The following is a 17,801-nucleotide window of genomic DNA, read 5'->3' as shown; positions in this document are numbered from 1 at the left end:
AAATTTAGGTCTTCACTTTAACTTCTAAGACATTACAGTATTTTTCTTCAAAACAATACAGAGTGCAATTTCCTCTTACAAGTAAAATCTCATCTAGAACAAGTCCTGCTGTGGAAGTGGAGATGAATGGCAAAAAAATCTATCACACTGATCTTCCTGCAGATGCAAAACAACCCATGCAGCAACAGGTCATCCCTTTTGCTAGAGAAAAAGGAAAACTATTGACAACACCAACTCCTTTTCTACAGAAAACTACCAAAGGACAAGGTACATTAAAGGCCGATTTTGGCCCCCAAAATAGCAATAAATTAAATTATTTTCAAAGTATTTATTATGGTTATTCCATATCCACTATATATCAAATGCAACATATATAAGCATGATACAATGAAAGAGTGTGAAATAACTGTTTAATTTTGCTCCTAAGTAGGCCTGTGTTTAATCAAAAACTCAAATTTTATCAGATTTCCACCTCACTGAAGACCTCAAAAATTGCACATTTGAGAACATGTCTGAGTTTTTGAAAGAAGATACTTTTTGTAACCACAAATTGTATACATGTTCTCATTAATGTATATCACTAATGACCAGAAAAATGAAGGCAAAATGAGTAACTTAAACCAGCTGCCATTTTTGTTGCCATACAAGTTTAGGGTGTCACTTATTCACAGCAACATAAAGTGCCATTTTATGTTTCTTTAAATAAAATTGACTTCAAATGTCAGTTACTATATGCATGGATGATTGTATTTTTTTCTCTTCCTGTTTTTGCTTGCATTTTGAGGCATTCTTGAGCATAAATTAATAATTAGTGTTTGGATGAGAAGCAGCTAAATATAGACTAGGTGCATTGCAAAATGATCTTCAAGGCAATAAAAAAAAACCAGCTGAATATACTACTTTTGAGTGTGTGTGTGTGTGTGTTTTGGATTTATGACATAGCTTTAATAATTTGAGTCATATTACTATGATTTCTGCAGTGTGGCAGTTTATAGTGATGTCAATCGCTGGGGCATCATGCTGCAGACATGTAGCATCATGTCCCACACAATGCTGAACACCAAGCAAAGCTGCTGTTAGTACCATTTTTATAAGCTTCTAACATGACTTGGCAGTGTTTGAACCAGTCACCTCCTGCATCCAAGGCAGATGCTCAAACCACTTTGACCACCTGAGAGGTTTACTATTTTTGACTAAAATGGTCTGTTAAATAGAGTATTACTATTCTCAATATTTTAATCTTTTATGATTTAAGATATAGTGGCATGAGGGCACACAGGATATATGAATAAAAACTTGGAACACTCATACATCAAAATTATTAAACCAGAACTGAATCTAGTACAAAAATGAATGCAATATTCATCAGTATCATTGTTCCTTTGTTTCAACTTCATGAATTATTTGAATACCTAGCTTTAAATTACATCCACAGACTGGATTTAAAATAGACCTACTCAGTGGGTCACCAGAACATTATAAAAAATTATTGATTGCCTCAGTTTTCAAAGAAATATTTATTGAAGAAAAGGATTACTGTATGATTGCCTCAGTTTTCAAAGAAATATTTATTGAAGAAAAGGATTACTGTATGATTGCCTCAGTTTTCAAAGAAATATTTATTGAAGAAAAGGATTACTGTATGATTGCCTCAGTTTTCAAAGAAATATTTATTGAAGAAAAGGATTACTGTATGATTGCCTCAGTTTTCAAAGAAATATTTATTGAAGAAAAGGATTACTGTATGATTGCCTCAGTTTTCAAAGAAATATTTATTGAAGAAAAGGATTACTGTATGATTGCCTCAGTTTTCAAAGAAATATTTATTGAAGAAAAGGATTACTGTATGATTGCCTCAGTTTTCAAAGAAATATTTATTGAAGAAAAGGATTACTGTATGATTGCCTCAGTTTTCAAAGAAATATTTATTGAAGAAAAGGATTACTGTATGATATTCATTGTAATGATGAGTATAAAATCGGTTGGTTTTTCATTAAGACAAAGAAAACAAAAGGCAGAGAATCTGAGCTTTGGTTGTGTCTATTACCTTATGGAGCAATAGAGAACTTCATGTAAAAGTGGTTATTAAATGATAAGTAAAGTACTTTATTATACATGTGGAACACACAAAAAAATATGGAATGTGTTTTTTTTAAACTGAACATGCTGTGAGTTAAAAAGTTAGCATGGAATCGGCAACTGGGGGTGGGTAAGATTACATACCAAGTCACATTTTATGTTATTTTGTAGAAGGCATGTGGGTGATGTCAAATGTTTTTTTCTCTATTACTGAAAAAACTGAATGCCTGTGCCTGCAGTAGTGGTCTCGGATGAATTCTCAGTTTAAACAATAACAAGACAAATGACTAATAATTATTTATGACTGCTGAAGATTAAAGTTACTTGTATAGTCTAAGCATCACTTTGTATTGATTCTTCACCTGTTGTATTTACATGTATTTTGATATGTGTAACAAGATAACCGGGTGGGATTTCGGATTTACAACAGAACACTTTTGATGGTGATACAAATATAATGTTTAATAACAAACAAATTGAACGAGCAATCAATCATGATTAAAATGTGTATGTATAAGATCCAAATATTGGGTCAATTAACATAAAACGCACGGACTTAATAACGAAAATACAAATAAATGACTTACACAGTACAAGGACAAGGGATGAATGATTCACAGTGTTTTCACAAAGAAAACATTGATGTGTTTTACTCAAATAGTAAAACAAAATGTAGTATTTTACTCATATAGTAAAATGTATTCACTCAAATAGTGAAATTATGTAAACAAAACGGACAGATGTACAAATTATCTTTACAGTCCCAAAACCACACTGGGTTTTACAAACCCCCAAAATTAGCCTATGGCTAAAAGATTACATGTAAGGAGTTACACACTCCGTCACCAGCACACTAACTACCAGTCACACTGGCCAATCAAGCCGTCAGAATTCCAGGTTGGTCAATCAAGCAATCAGCACCCAGCAATCTCGGTTGGCAATGCCCGAACACCTGCTGTTCAACCAGCAATACCATTTATTCATCTCTATGGCTGCTATGGTTCAGCTTCACAGCTGATATGGTTGACTTCTATGGTTAGCTCTGCAGCTGGCACCACATCGACTCCGATCACTCTGATCGCTCCGGTCACTCGAGTCAGTTCAACCACTCTGATCACTCTGGCATTCTGTGATCACTCGAGTCACTCTGGTCAGCTGAAGATACATCTAACACCGTGTTCTATGCATGACACAGGCATATATGATAAAACGTAATGACGTTATATACGGTAAGTTATACAGATTACATTATTGGCATAATAATTACAAAACAACAAACAGGTTCAGAAGTAAACCTAACCGTGCCCAACAAGAATCCTACGGTAATAAACATTTCTTAAAAATACAGCGTTATATTGCTAATATAAAACCCTTGCTAAGTTACAAACTAATATAGAAAATATTTGCATTACACTATATAAACCAAAGCTACATAGCAAACATACAAAAATAAACGAGGTAGAACAATAGTTATAACTTATACACAAGAAATTAATAATTCACATACCTCTACAGCTGAAGATGTGCAAGTCCTTAAAGTAGACCGCTTACTGACAAGACGTTCCGAAACGTGAAGATTTAATCTTATGGTGCGGCATTTATACACATACAAGGTCGTAATACATTGTCTTTCTGCTGGAAGCATTTGGTTTTTCCCATTTAAAGCACTTTGTACATGTGGCATAGGATGAACTGAACTCACTATTTTGAAATATTGTACAATATACATAAATCACCCTCGGGTATTGTTGTACACAAAAGCGAAACCCCGAGTACATGTATTTTTTCAAAAAAAGGATTTATACAATTCCGTGACAATATGGACAAAAGTATTGATGCATAAATATATCAATGCATTGTTTCACCCTCATACTCTATTCCAAAAATGCATATCTACTTCAAAACCTTGTCAGTTTTGATTTTCCAAATTATCTGCTTCTTTCACTGATGATATCAAGAATAATTCTCCTTCTCTGTGAAATATTTGAAAATTTTCAAATAAATGCATATTCAAGCCATTATTACAACAACAACAAATGTAACCACCAATAACACATAAAATATGAATAAAAATGAGGGCCAGATTTGGATGCATGCATGAGTAGCAGATGGTAAGTGTCCAAAATATCATCAATTTAAAACTTAAAGATTCTTTTCTTGATAGACAACAAAATTTTGTCCATTTGCTATATGTATACAAGTACAAAGGATAAACATCGCCATAGGTAGCCATGGGCTTTGAATACTATCTTGTAACACCTTAATAATTTCACTTTAAGGAACAGCAAACATCTGAATAAATGCCTGTACTTAAAATAACCTTCCACTCTTAAGTGCAATCCATGAGCATATAGCAGATGAAAAATATAATGTAAGCAGTGTTACTTCCAAGGCACAAAGAAACATTTCCTAAGTATGCAAAATTACATTAAAAATATTGGCAATACATATCCAAAGAATTAATATGAACGGTTTATGCTTTCTGATGAACTTAAAATCAATGATCTTTATATTTCAAATGATCTTTGTAACTTTGATATTGTTCACAGTGCCACTAATAATAAAGATGATGATGATGAAAATATATCCACCTCTCACTGTCTACAAGCAATACAAGGAACTGGCTTTATTGCCCTCATGCAAGCACTCACACTATGGGATATACTCTGTGGAGTCCAACTGACCTGATTCTGCCACATGCTGTGATGAATTAGTTTTACAGGATTTTCTAAATGTTTGCCTTCCAGTGGTTTGCTGTGCCAGTATTCCAGCTGGTGGACTATAAGGATTTGTTCTGTGTTGATATTTGGCTAAAGTAGACTGAAATTGGAGACCTCTAGACCAGCGACTGTAAGCATTCTGATACCTCCTCATATCTCTTTCTATTTATTTTCTATTTATTTCATGTAGTTGTGATGCTTCAACCTGTTTTGCAAAATAAATTCCTAAAATGAAACCTTGCCTATAAAACACCTATACAAGGAATGCAACATCATATATCAAATTACATCAGACACCATGAGAATGTACACTGTCCTAAATGCAGCTTTCCAGTTAAAGATTAAAGATGTAACTATGGTAACTAGATTAGAATTCTTAATGGCAATCTAGTAGCAACAGTATTATGATCTATTAGAAACTAACCAGTGACCTTTATGAAAAACTTTCATTCACTTCAGCCTTCAATGTAATGATGAATAAAGACCTATTTTGGGTTATTTTTGTACAACTCTTTAAAAAATACATTTTGAGAAATTTATTTTTATAACTACCAGTACTTATTGGCCAAATGTATCAGAAATGAATCTGATATAATGAAATTAACCAATTAATGAACCAACATCTATATTAATTATATGAAAGTTTGAAAATATTAATCAAGAATTCTGCACATGGAAACCCCATTTTTACTAATATACTGGACTAAAAATCAAATCCCACAAACCCCAAAAGGCCTTTCTTGATATGACTATATCTGAGATTTAATAAAATATATGTGTGTGCATAGAGGAAAAATGTTGGGAACGAGTATGTTCCTTCCACTTAATTCTGCCTACATGTACCAAGCTTTTTTGGTGGAAGAAGAAAAAAATCTCTCCTTCTGCAGTTTCGGGTGTGTGTGTGTGTGTGTGTGTGTGGCTATACTGATAATAAATCATTTTGCTTGCCCGGAAGAAACAAAAAACAACTTATAATCTAAGCCGAGGCGGGCAGAAACCATGAACATACATACTCAAATTACGATTTCGGTGCCAAAAACTAAATTCTGGATTTCTTGGTCGAAAGGCTACAATTTATTTATTCCCTTAGTGAATGTACAGATACTATGTCGAAATCGTCACAACTCCACAAATTATGGTCGGTGTATGTGACACCAAGAAATTGTGAAGTAATCATAGGAGTCTGACCGTTTATCAATAAAATAAAATTATTTTGACAACGCCACTATAAATACAGTATAGATAAGTTGATTTCGTGCTGTCAAAAATTGTATCGCACTTTATTGATGAAACGTCAGACTCCTATGGAAATAATAATGATGTGCTTTAACTAGAGGTACTGCAGTGGCACGACAACAAATTTCGTCTGCTTCAGCATATGGATCATATAAGTTCCACTTTAAGTATAATGTCCCCTATCAAACCGAAATCTTTTAGGCAAAAGGAGCGTTGTTAGTAACTATTTTTTTTTAAATGCGTATTTATGGTTTTAAAAAAAAAATTAAAAAAATTTCAACTTTATCGATGCCTAAAAATGTATAACACTATCAAGACCATCACCACTAGCTTGTATTTACATCTCAAAATATCTCGTAATATATCGTTCTCATCTCACGTGACCTATACACACATGCAAGCTTAGTAAATATGGCCGCCTTTCTTTAGGAATCAACGGAGGCTATCTGATTTACCATTACCTAAAAAAAATCTTGAATTTAGAGTTTGAACATGGGTTTAACAAAGGAAGAATCCTATGAGATTCTGGAGTTACCATTTGGTATGTCTTTGGAACGAGATGGTCTGCTTGCATACAGTACTCCTCTGAGTTCAGTGAAATCTTTCGTAAATGTTTACGAACTGCTATTGGGCGACAGTTATCATTTACTTTTTAGATTTGTCCTCAGTTTACGAAAGTTTCTAATTGTTATACACACTTCATGAGAGATATATAAAAATTCTTGGGCTAAATAACTAAACATGTTCCTAAATAACGTCGAAAATAGGGCTCGGTACAAGAGGCACCTGCCATTGAAATATTGCTGACGAAGAACGCTTTATTTTTGGCATTTTTAAAACCAAAACTATGAGCTTTTTATTGCCATTCGATGACATATGCCTGAACCTAAATGTTGCGAGAAGTTATTTTTATGCAAGTGCTGTCAGTATATAATAATGCAATTGTTAACAGTGAAACCAGAACATCGTTTTGATGCTGACATATTGTGGGCTTCCAATTCAATCTAAACTGTATGTCAGTGTGGTAATATATGTGCATTTATTCGTCTTGAATATTAATTGTTTTTTTTTTTTAATTCAGTGCTAATATAATTAAACCAATGTCTGTACAGTCATAGCCATTGAATGCTTTGCACTTTAATTGTCATCAAACAACTTTGAAACAAAAATATTTATTGCTATGAACTTTTAAGATGGTGGCCAGGTACTAAATTTGGTAATGTAAAGAGGACTTGTGCCAAATAATTACATAAGTGTATGGAACTCTACATGCCTGAAATTGCTAAGTAAAATATTTATAATTTTAGATACAAGTCTGAACATAATTTGTAACTTTAATCAACCATGTGTATGTTGATTATCATGTATTGCACTGATTTTACATTGTGATGTAGACCACCAGGTGTCATCCTACCAGGCGAAGTGGGTGACTAAGTCACCTAAAATATGTGAACTTCGCCTTCTGTTAGGAAAATGAAAATGACTTTGCCCTATAATTCTTTAGAGGAATATTGAATGACCATCCTTTTTGAGATGCTTCCTCACCTTGGCCAGGTTAGTTCCTGTGTTATGTTACAGTAAAACCAGTCTTGAAAGTCCACTGCTGTGTGAAACCACCTGTCTTGAGAGACCACATTCTCAGTGCACAAATTTATTCATTATATAGCATTGTTACCTGTTATGAGAGACCACTTGTCTTGAGAGACCATAATTTATTGGCAACAGATGTAGTCTTACAAAACAGGTTCTACTGTATATGTAGCTCAAAGCAAAATGTAGGCTTGAAGCCATCAAATAGTTGGTGTTAATAACAATTACACCAGCAAGCAAGCTTGTGCACATTCACAGGCATGCATTTTGATAGCTGATTTACCATTAACACTGTCCCGGGGAAGTTAGCAACTATTACTGCACGCTTCTGCAAGTTATCCTTTGATGATAAAAATAAATGAAATTGTGTTTTGAAACTTAAACTTATGTAAATAGTAATTCGAGTTTTAAGAATAGAATCGGTAACATGAATATTTTAACTGCCACATGTACATTATTTTCTTCTTAACCTGTCATGGAGAAATAGGCCTAATGGCAGACATCTTTGTTCAGTAAGGTACTTTTTTAAGATATTTTCTCTTTTTGTAAACCATTGAGCAAATATATTCAGGAAAATATACAATTCGTATAAATTGAAGTCAGAGTATTATGTTATTTAGCTTTAAAATGCAATTATTTTGGTCAGAAAAATACAGAACAATGCTCGGTCTATATTGTAGAATTCGAGAGAGAGCTCTAAGGTCAACGTTGTATTCTGAGTTTACTCATTTTTGTGAAATTCAGAAGAAGAAAAAAACGGCAAAGCAAATACTATTTAACCAATGTCTTATCTTGTATTGAAATAAACCCAGAAATTTGAATTTCTTTTGATAATCACACATAAAATTGTCCGCGGTTGTTAGATTCGGATGTATAGTCTGACTAGACCAACTCGTTTGTTTGTACCCCCTACCGATTTCAGTAATGGAAACCTTTAATGCGATAAAAAGTGCAAGGAACTTAGCCAATTCATTCATTGATTTATAATTTCTAACCTGACTGTGAGTAGAGTGGCCCTAACACTGTCATCATCAGCATGTATGATGCTTAACAGACGTTTCCAGTTATATTAGATGGACATGCTCGAGATCCATTTCCAGTTCCTGGACAAGTCAGTTTTCAGCAAAGGGTGTGTGCATGACTACAGATGTACATACGTATGTCATCTGCTTCTGATATTTAGAGTGTCAAATCAAGGAAAGGAAAAGAATGACAATAAATTTGGCTATCACGTGGATTTAACAAGCGGCTTAATTTCTATGTTTATGTGTGTAAAGGGATATAATTCCAAACTCTCAGTGTTATGGTAATTTACGGAATTGCCGGCAGTTACCAAATAGAATGAACTACGTACGTTGAGAAATATTGTACATAAGTCTTAAAATATGCATTCTATCCAGGTTTACTTTCCACTAGAACCATGAGGTCACAGTGATGTCAACATTTCTTGCAGCAGCTTGAAGGTTGTATTGCTACAAATTTTTACATTTGCCCAGTCAGCACATTTACTACATTTACATATACATGTATATTAAAATATCTAATTTTAGTTATAGGATGACCTTGAACTCATCTCATTGTGCATATTATACATATTGCCTCTTGTTTATTGCAGGTGTTGATGAAGACTCCATACGCACAAGTTACAAAAGACTTGCTTTAAAGTGGCATCCCGATAAACATGGTGGGTCAGGGGATGCCTTGAAGGTAGGTTTGTGAATGCCACAAAAAGGCGACACATAGCATTCAAAATGTCTTCGTCCTTTCATCCATTCAGCATCATGTGTGGTTAAAGTTTCTCTTGTTTGTGTCAATTTATTGTCAGACTTGCCCACAAATCCATGAGGCAGGGAACATCAGTAGAGGTTGAAGACCAAGGAGGTCATAGGTGAAAGTCACAGGAAGCAGTTATTTAAATTTTTGGTAGGTGGTGAGGCTGCTACTGATGCTGATAAATTGATATTGAATTTGGGATTGAAGTTCATTTTAAGATTTACACTGTATGCGGATGATAGAATTTATGATCTGTGCAGGTGATAGGTTAAGATCAAAGTAGTAAGTTGGTTTAGTTATAAAAAAAAGGGAGTATGTGCCTTTAGATAGTTAGACTCAGAATCACATTTATGGATGATGATTTAACAGTCCAAGGTCAAGGTCACATCATGAATTTGGGTAGATTATTGTAGGTTTCATAAATAGTACTTTATCTTCTGCTTCCACATGTGGAATTTTGTGATTTGCCACAGGAGTTTAACAGGAGATGAAACATCTAGTCATGGAGTATTCAAAGGTCATAGGTAAAAGTCACCTTTGTGGCCTTTGTTCATATAATCAGCTCACAGTTATATAAATGACTATTCAGATTATTGGGTGTGCTTAAAAAATAGCAGAAAGGCAACAATTACATATACTTGACACCATGTCATGTCAATTGGAGTGTTGTTTATTGTGGGAAAGATTACTGTCAGCACCATGTGATGAAATAAAAATCTTAAGCAAACACTAGATGAAATTGACATCTAGCAAGGAGACATAAAATTCCATGGGGTTTAAAAATCAATTTTCCAGAACTGAACTGGAGGTAATTAAGGTCTAAATTTACTCATACTGCCATGGGGTTTGATAACTGAATATAATTAAGGCTTAAATGACAAAGACTTCCATGGGATCTGAAAATGCTGTTTCCAGAACTGAACTAGAGGTAATTCAAGTCTAAATATGCATGAACTTCCATGGTGTTTAAAAATGCAGTTTCAGGTAATGAACTGGAGGTGATTAAGGTCTAAATGTATGTAGATTTAATTGGGGTTGAACATAATATTTCCTCTACTGTATCAGATCATACTTCTGATCTTTTCATGTGCATGTTTTCTAGGTCAGTGATAGCAGCAAGGGATATATCATTACACATTGTTGAAAATTGAATCTGACTTGAGGAAAATATATTGTTGGTCTGAGAATATTTTGTTAGGGTTACGGATAATGTGATGCAGCCTTTACATGCATGGATGATCTGATAGCCTTTACATACATGGATTATGTGATGGCTTTTACATGCATGGATGATGTGATAGTCTTTACATACATGGATTTTGTGATAGCCTTTACATACATGGATTTTGTGATAGCCTTTACATACATGGATTATATGATAGCCTCTGCATACATGGATTTTGTGATAGCCTTTACATGCATGAATGATCTGATAGCCTTTACATACATGGATTTTGTGATAGCCTTTACATACATGGATTATGTGATAGCCTCTACATACATGGATTATGTGATACCTTTTGCATACATGGATTATGTGATAACCTTTACATACATGGATAATGTGATAGTCTTAAGAACTATGGACAATTTGATTGTCTAGACATACATAGGTACTATAATAGGTTTTAACATACAAGGATATGGTGATACAGTCCTATAAGACATGGATGATGTGATACAGTCTTAACATAGGGAGATAATATGATGGTCTTGACATACATAGGTACTATAATAGTCTTGTGTGATACAAGAATAATGTGATAGTCAATAACACATGGATGATGTGATATAGTCTTAAAATATGGAGTTAATGTGATGATCTTGACATACATATGTACTATAATAGTCTTGTGTGATACAAGGATAATGTGATTGTCTTATAATACAATAATATATGATACTGTCTTAACATATTGAGATAATGTGATAGTCTTGACATACTCAGGTACTATAATAGTCTTGTGTGATACAAGATAATGCCATACATGGATTATGTGATTCACTCTTTACATGTGAACATAATGTTTTTTGCTGTTCATGTGTGTAATATTCTTCACAGTATAGATATGTGAAATGTTCTTTACAATACATATGTGTGTAATGTTTATATTACAGCTGTTTGTAATGTTTAAGGTACAGCTGTGTAATATTGTTTACTGTACAGATGTGTGTGATGTTTACATTACAGCTGTTTGTAATGTTTACAGTGCAGCAGCATGTAAAATGTTGTTACAATACAGCTGTGTGTAATGTTTTTTACAATACAGCTGTGTGTAATTTGGTTTCTAGTACAGCACTGAACAATGTTCTTCACAGGACAGCTGTGTGTAATGGCCACATGCACCATTAAACCTAGACACCTTAAATCTGGATCAGTGATGGTTCTGTGGGTTTACATTGTGCCAACACTCTTTGAATTTTGATTTCTTCTGTTGCGGTTTAAGGAGTAGTTTGTAATTTTAAATAACTCCATTGTGTCTGAAATTTGGCTTCTTTGATACATATTTTTTACAGGCCCTTGGACGGATAATTTTATAGATGCAATTAAAACTGAATGCAGAATGAATGCCAGGGAAATCATGAATGCATTTTTGAAGGACATAGTGCAGCTGCAGAATGCCAAACATTTAATAATAACAGAAAATGGAACAAAACAGTAATGTCTTTCATAAATATATTTGAAAATCAGTTATTTTCAGATAGCTGTTTTGCGTCGTTATCTACGATCAAATTGTATATACTGACATAACTTTGTACCCCTTATAAGCTATATCATTTTTCTTGTCAAAACAGACACACACACAAGAACCACCACTGATGTGATGACATCAGGAGTGTTTATATCAGTACAGTCTGTTTGATTTTAAATAAAATATGAAATTAAATCTGTAGACATAGTTTGCAACTATACTTTTATACTCATTGACACTGAAGCAGACTTTCCAGTGGCCCTAATTTTCTTATTCTACTTTTTCTTTGATGTCCTTCTTTGATGTCCATTCTTTTCCCTAATTTTCATTGGCATCCCTACTCTTCGTCAAATCAGCTTTACTAGCCCAGCTCTACTCCTCCTGAATAAAAAGTCATATTGCCATAAGGTTTTCATCACAAGACTTTATGATGTAAAATTGGTCCTAAAATGAAAATGGTGTCATTCTGATGTCCATTATGTCCACCACAATGGCCATCTTGAAAATCTTTTCATTGTTACTCCATCTGAATAGACGAAAATCATTATCGCTGCTCATCCTGAATGAAAATAATATTGCCATTGAGTTTTCATCATAAGACTTATGAGTTCTAGTTTGACCTAAATGAAAGCCTCTGTCAGTCTGATTTCCAATATGGCTGCCACCATGGCCATATTGAAAATATTATCACTACTTCTCCTGAATGGATGGTCATATCAGCATGGGGTTTTTGCTAAACAGCTTGCTATGATGTCTAGTTGTACCTAAATGAAAATGGTGCCATTCGGATATTCGTTATGCCTGCCATAGTGACCATTTTGAAAATTCTTGTTATCGTTACCTCCCCTGGATGAGTGGTCATGTTTGCATAGGGTTTTCACTTTAAAAACTTGTTATGATGTCATGTTGATCATAAAGGAAAATGGAGCCAATCCAGTTTCTGTAATAACATCCGAAGCACTGGTACATTAGTACATTCAAGACTACAGGTACATCAACGCCATCAGCGCTAGATCTTATTTGAACACCACTGGAGTTTAATTAGAACTTTATTCTTTAGGTCTGGTGATTGAACTTTTTTGACTAATTTGGAATTATATCACAATACTGTTAAGTTCTTTTTAAGTTTTCACTTTGTATTTTAGGGAAATAAATTATATGTTGAATTATCTTAAAACTCTAATGGTTTTCGTTCTTTTAGACCAATGAGCCTTAATGCTCTATTCAGTGCTTCAAGAAGTTTTAGTTATTCACTCTATACATGAATCTAAATGAGTCCTTAGGACAAGGGGTAATGTTAGTTAGACATTACATAGTGCTACATGAATCTTGAAGAGTTGTATGGACAAGTAGTAAGTTTTAATTAGTCACTAAACAGTGCTGCATGAATCTGAAAGAGTCCTATGGACAAGAGGTATGTTTTAGTTAGTCATCTACACAGTGTTATGATGAACCTGACAGAGTCCTGTGGACAAGAGGTAAGTTTTAGTTAGTCATCTACACAGTGTTATAATGAACCTGACAGAGTCCTATGGACAAGAGGTAAGCTTTAGTTAGTCATCTACACAGTGTTATACTGAACGTGACAGAGTTCTGTGGACAAGGGGTAAGCTTTAGTTAGTCATCTACACAGTGTTATAATGAATGTGACAGTTCTGTGGACAAGGGGTAAGTTTTAGTTAGTCATCTACACAGTGTTATAATGAACGTGACAGAGTTCTGTGGACAAGGGGTAAGCTTTAGTTAGTCATCTACACAGTGTTATAATGAATCTGACAGAGTCCTATGGACAAGAGGTAAGCTTTAGTTAGTCATCTACACAGTGTTATACTGAACGTGACAGAGTTCTGTGGACAAGGGGTAAGCTTTAGTTAGTCATCTACACAGTGTTATAATGAATGTGACAGAGTTCTGTGGACAAGGGGTAAGTTTTAGTTAGTCATCTACACAGTGTTATACTGAACGTGACAGAGTTCTGTGGACAAGGGGTAAGCTTTAGTTAGTCATCTACACAGTGTTATAATGAATGTGACAGAGTTCTGTGGACAAGGGGTAAGTTTTAGTTAGTCATCTACACAGTGTTATACTGAACGTGACAGAGTTCTGTGGACAAGGGGTAAGCTTTAGTTAGTCATCTACACAGTGTTATAATGAACCTGACAGAGTCCTATGGACAAGAGGTAAGCTTTAGTTAGTCATCTACACAGTGTTATACTGAACATGACAGAGTTCTGTGGACAAGGGGTAAGCTTTAGTTAGTCATCTACACAGTGTTATAATGAATGTGACAGAGTTCTGTGGACAAGGGGTAAGTTTTAGTTAGTCATCTACACAGTGTTATACTGAACGTGACAGAGTTCTGTGGACAAGGGGTAAGCTTTAGTTAGTCATCTACACAGTGTTATAATGAATGTGACAGAGTTCTGTGGACAAGGGGTAAGTTTTAGTTAGTCATCTACACAGTGTTATACTGAACGTGACAGAGTTCTGTGGACAAGGGGTAAGCTTTAGTTAGTCATCTACACAGTGTTATAATGAACCTGACAGAGTCCTATGGACAAGAGGTAAGCTTTAGTTAGTCATCTACACAGTGTTATACTGAACGTGACAGAGTTCTGTGGACAAGGGGTAAGCTTTAGTTAGTCATCTACACAGTGTTATAATGAATGTGACAGAGTTCTGTGGACAAGGGGTAAGTTTTAGTTAGTCATCTACACAGTGTTATAATGAACGTGACAGAGTTCTGTGGACAAGGGGTAAGCTTTAGTTAGTCATCTACACAGTGTTATACTGAACCTGACAGAGTTCTGTGGACAAGGGGTAAGCTTTAGTTAGTCATCTACACAGTGTTATAATGAACGTGACAGAGTTCTGTGGACAAGGGGTAAGTTTTAGTTAGTCATCTACACAGTGTTATAATGAATCTGACAGTCCTATGGACAAGAGGCAAGTTTAGTCTGACCACAATTGTCATCTACATTACCTTCATGTAAGTTCTCTGACACAGCATAATTTTCTTATTGCTGAGACTCTTTGTAATAAAAGAAATATGAAATGGACATATCTGTTAAGTTCTTCATTTTCTTCCCTCAGAAATTTCAGCAGGTGAGCAGAGCATACAAGAAACTTTCCGGAAGAGATGGTGATGATAAAGATATAACACTGGTAAGCAATAGAAACACATGCTATTTGTATAGAGATGAAAGTCATTATATTTGTATTCAGTATGAATGGTATCTTGTTTGCATATCATTTAAGTCCTATTTGTTCACAGTCTGAAAGGCATGTTATTTGTATAGAATATTCAAGTTACGATGTAGGTATACAGTATGGTTGAATAAAGTATGAATGACATTTCTGTTCACAATGAAAGTCGTGTTATTTGTTTACAGTAAGTAAAGCACTGTAATTGTCATTCTGCAGGGGGGCATGTTGTCTGGTCTACATTAACAGAAAGCAAGACATGAAATCATTTCTATCCTTTACCACAGATAGATAAATATTAACTTTGACTGTTTTTTTTTTTTCCTTTCCATCCATGAAACCATGGTTATGTTAACCCTTTAGCTACTACAGCTGTTGTGCAATTTCACTACTGCTGAGTGCTATCATATCAGTTACTGAGGCTGGTTGCTAGGCTGAATATTAGAGAATCATCAAGGCTGGCTACAGAAACTGACAATGAAAACATGGTTACATTTATATTCATTATTTCATTAGTTTTTGCTGGATTTCAGTGAAATAAAAAACAACTTACCTTGTATAGTGTCTGTTATTCATATATTTCCACTTTATATTACAAAGTTGAGAGTGGTACCCCTCAAAACTGTCATCCATACATAAATGACGATGTAGATTCCAAAATATGCCACATCTCCATGATACTGATTTCATATCATTTCAGCCTCAGTTCTTGCTTTTGGTGCCCCATTTTCTTGAGATAATCATTTGTTTCTTTCACAAGCTTTTCCACCAGACATTCAGGAAGAAATCTTGAGAAAAAATCCTTCTTATTGCTTAGTCCAAGCTTGATTGTTGAATCAAAATCATTGATCTCGAACACGGCGAGGTCATAACTCCATAGTGGAAGTGGGACTAAGTCCGTCTCATCATCCGATTAAAAATCACTTGCATCTGGTGTTGAAACGGGACTAATATCAATATCCGATCCATTTTCTAAGAATGATCCATTAAACTCTTAACACATTAACCCCTGAACCAAACAGCTAGGCAGTCCCCTGCAGCATACTTGCAGAGATCACCTAGAGCAGTGTTAGCCTTTCCAGTGCCTGTATCCCTGAGACTAGCTGACAGCAATTGGCTTGCATATTTTTATAGATAGGGCTACTTGCAATGTTGTTGTTATTATTTTATTTGTATTCATTTAATTAAGGTGAAATTTGGCATGGCAGTTCTCAATAAACTTACATACATAATGGTATAAATTTCATGCTTCATGCAGAAATAAAACTAATGCATGATGATGAAAACAAATGATGTACTTGCCACTTTGCTTCTCTTGCCGTGAATAATCCATAAAATCCATTATGAATTCACACAGAATTATTAACACCATCAACACATGAAATAATTATATTTTATGTACACAGAAATTCCACTTGTTGTCTCGTAAACTGAACATCCTGTGAATACTGTACACAAATGGGCATATTTTACTTGCTCATTACTTACCTTTTTTTCCTTAGAACTCTCACTGAAAATTTTAAAACTAATAAAACACTTAACAAACCTTGAACTATGAACACTCATGTTAACAGTATATATTTCCCAAACATTTATTTAACAATTATTCAAAAGAAAGAAAAGCTCCACAAAATTAAATTCATTTGCATCAGGGTCTAAATCCGTTGCTTTTCCTTTGTATAGCCTTTTGTCAATGTGTGTTTTATCATTTATGATCATTGATCAGCTCTACTTTCATTTTCTTCTTCTTCAACATTCTCATTCTCATCACTACCACTGTTATTTCCAGTAGTTTTTTTGATGTCACTATCAATCTCGTTTGATTAAAATCCAGAAAATTCTCCGTCAGAATCTGTCAAGTAAAAGTCTGCTCCCAGTGGCTGATTCTCGTCAATTTGCATCATTTTCAGATGTATATATTTTCTCTATTTCTGCTGCCATTGAAGTCAAATTTTTTTCCCTCTGTTCAGCACTGTTCACTTTATCTATGTAAGCTACAATTGTATTGGTTAAACTGCTTGTATAATTAGGAAGTGGCTTCAAATCAACCAACGGTTTGCACCGATTTAACTCGTGCGGGATACAGGCCTAGACAAATACTGCCTCACAAACTCGGTGCTCGGGATACAAGCTATGTAAACTCTGCCACGCGGGAGGTCCAGGAGGAAAAGTACGATGAGTATTCTCATCGCCAGGGGTTAATGTGTTAATATCACTTGCACTGAACCCTTTAAAATTGTTCATATCTGAATCGGAATCCATCTTTGTTTGTCGTAACTAAATGTGTTTTGTAACGTGCAGAAAATCCCCGACGTTGTGTCTAAATTTAACCTCTCAGCTTTCACACTTGTATCAAAATGTTGAGTAAACAGTTTTCTTATTGGTTATGATAATCAAAAATATGTAAACGTCTGTACTTTCAACCAATCAACGTTTAGTTACCATAGCAGTCACATCCGCATAGATGCGACACGGGGGTTTCGAGTACTGCTGAACTATACGCACA

The 17,801-nt window shown here is 34.6% G+C and overlaps 2 protein-coding genes across 9 annotated transcripts in view; one reads left to right on the top strand and one right to left on the bottom strand.

The window, feature by feature from the left end:
• LOC149795307 (uncharacterized) overlaps nucleotides 1-4,929 on the bottom strand; it is a 50,722-nt gene extending 45,793 nt beyond the window's left edge. Inside the window, exon 1 of the mRNA XM_089965045.1 lies at nucleotides 4,764-4,929. The gene's annotated coding sequence lies outside the window, so the exon portion shown is untranslated. The remainder of the gene's footprint in view (nucleotides 1-4,763) is intronic.
• Nucleotides 4,796-17,801, top strand: part of LOC149795305 (uncharacterized) — a 121,685-nt gene continuing 108,679 nt past the window's right edge. For 7 of the 8 annotated variants that reach the window (XM_089965041.1, XM_089965040.1, XM_089965038.1 and 4 more), the window contains exons 1-3: nucleotides 6,423-6,576; nucleotides 9,241-9,332; nucleotides 15,185-15,256. In XM_089965041.1, the coding sequence (XP_089821167.1) occupies nucleotides 6,528-6,576; nucleotides 9,241-9,332; nucleotides 15,185-15,256 (213 nt within the window). In that variant the 5' untranslated portion in view covers nucleotides 6,423-6,527. Of the gene's footprint in view, nucleotides 4,930-6,422; nucleotides 6,577-9,240; nucleotides 9,333-15,184; nucleotides 15,257-17,801 lie in introns of those variants that run through there. The other variant, XM_089965044.1, reaches the window with a different exon arrangement.

Source organism: Sinohyriopsis cumingii, chromosome 7 (assembly GCF_028554795.1).
Source record: "Sinohyriopsis cumingii isolate HCF-2022 chromosome 7, ASM2855479v2, whole genome shotgun sequence".
NCBI classification, from domain to species: domain Eukaryota; kingdom Metazoa; phylum Mollusca; class Bivalvia; order Unionida; family Unionidae; genus Sinohyriopsis; species Sinohyriopsis cumingii.
This window is presented reverse-complemented; position numbering and strand designations above follow the sequence as displayed.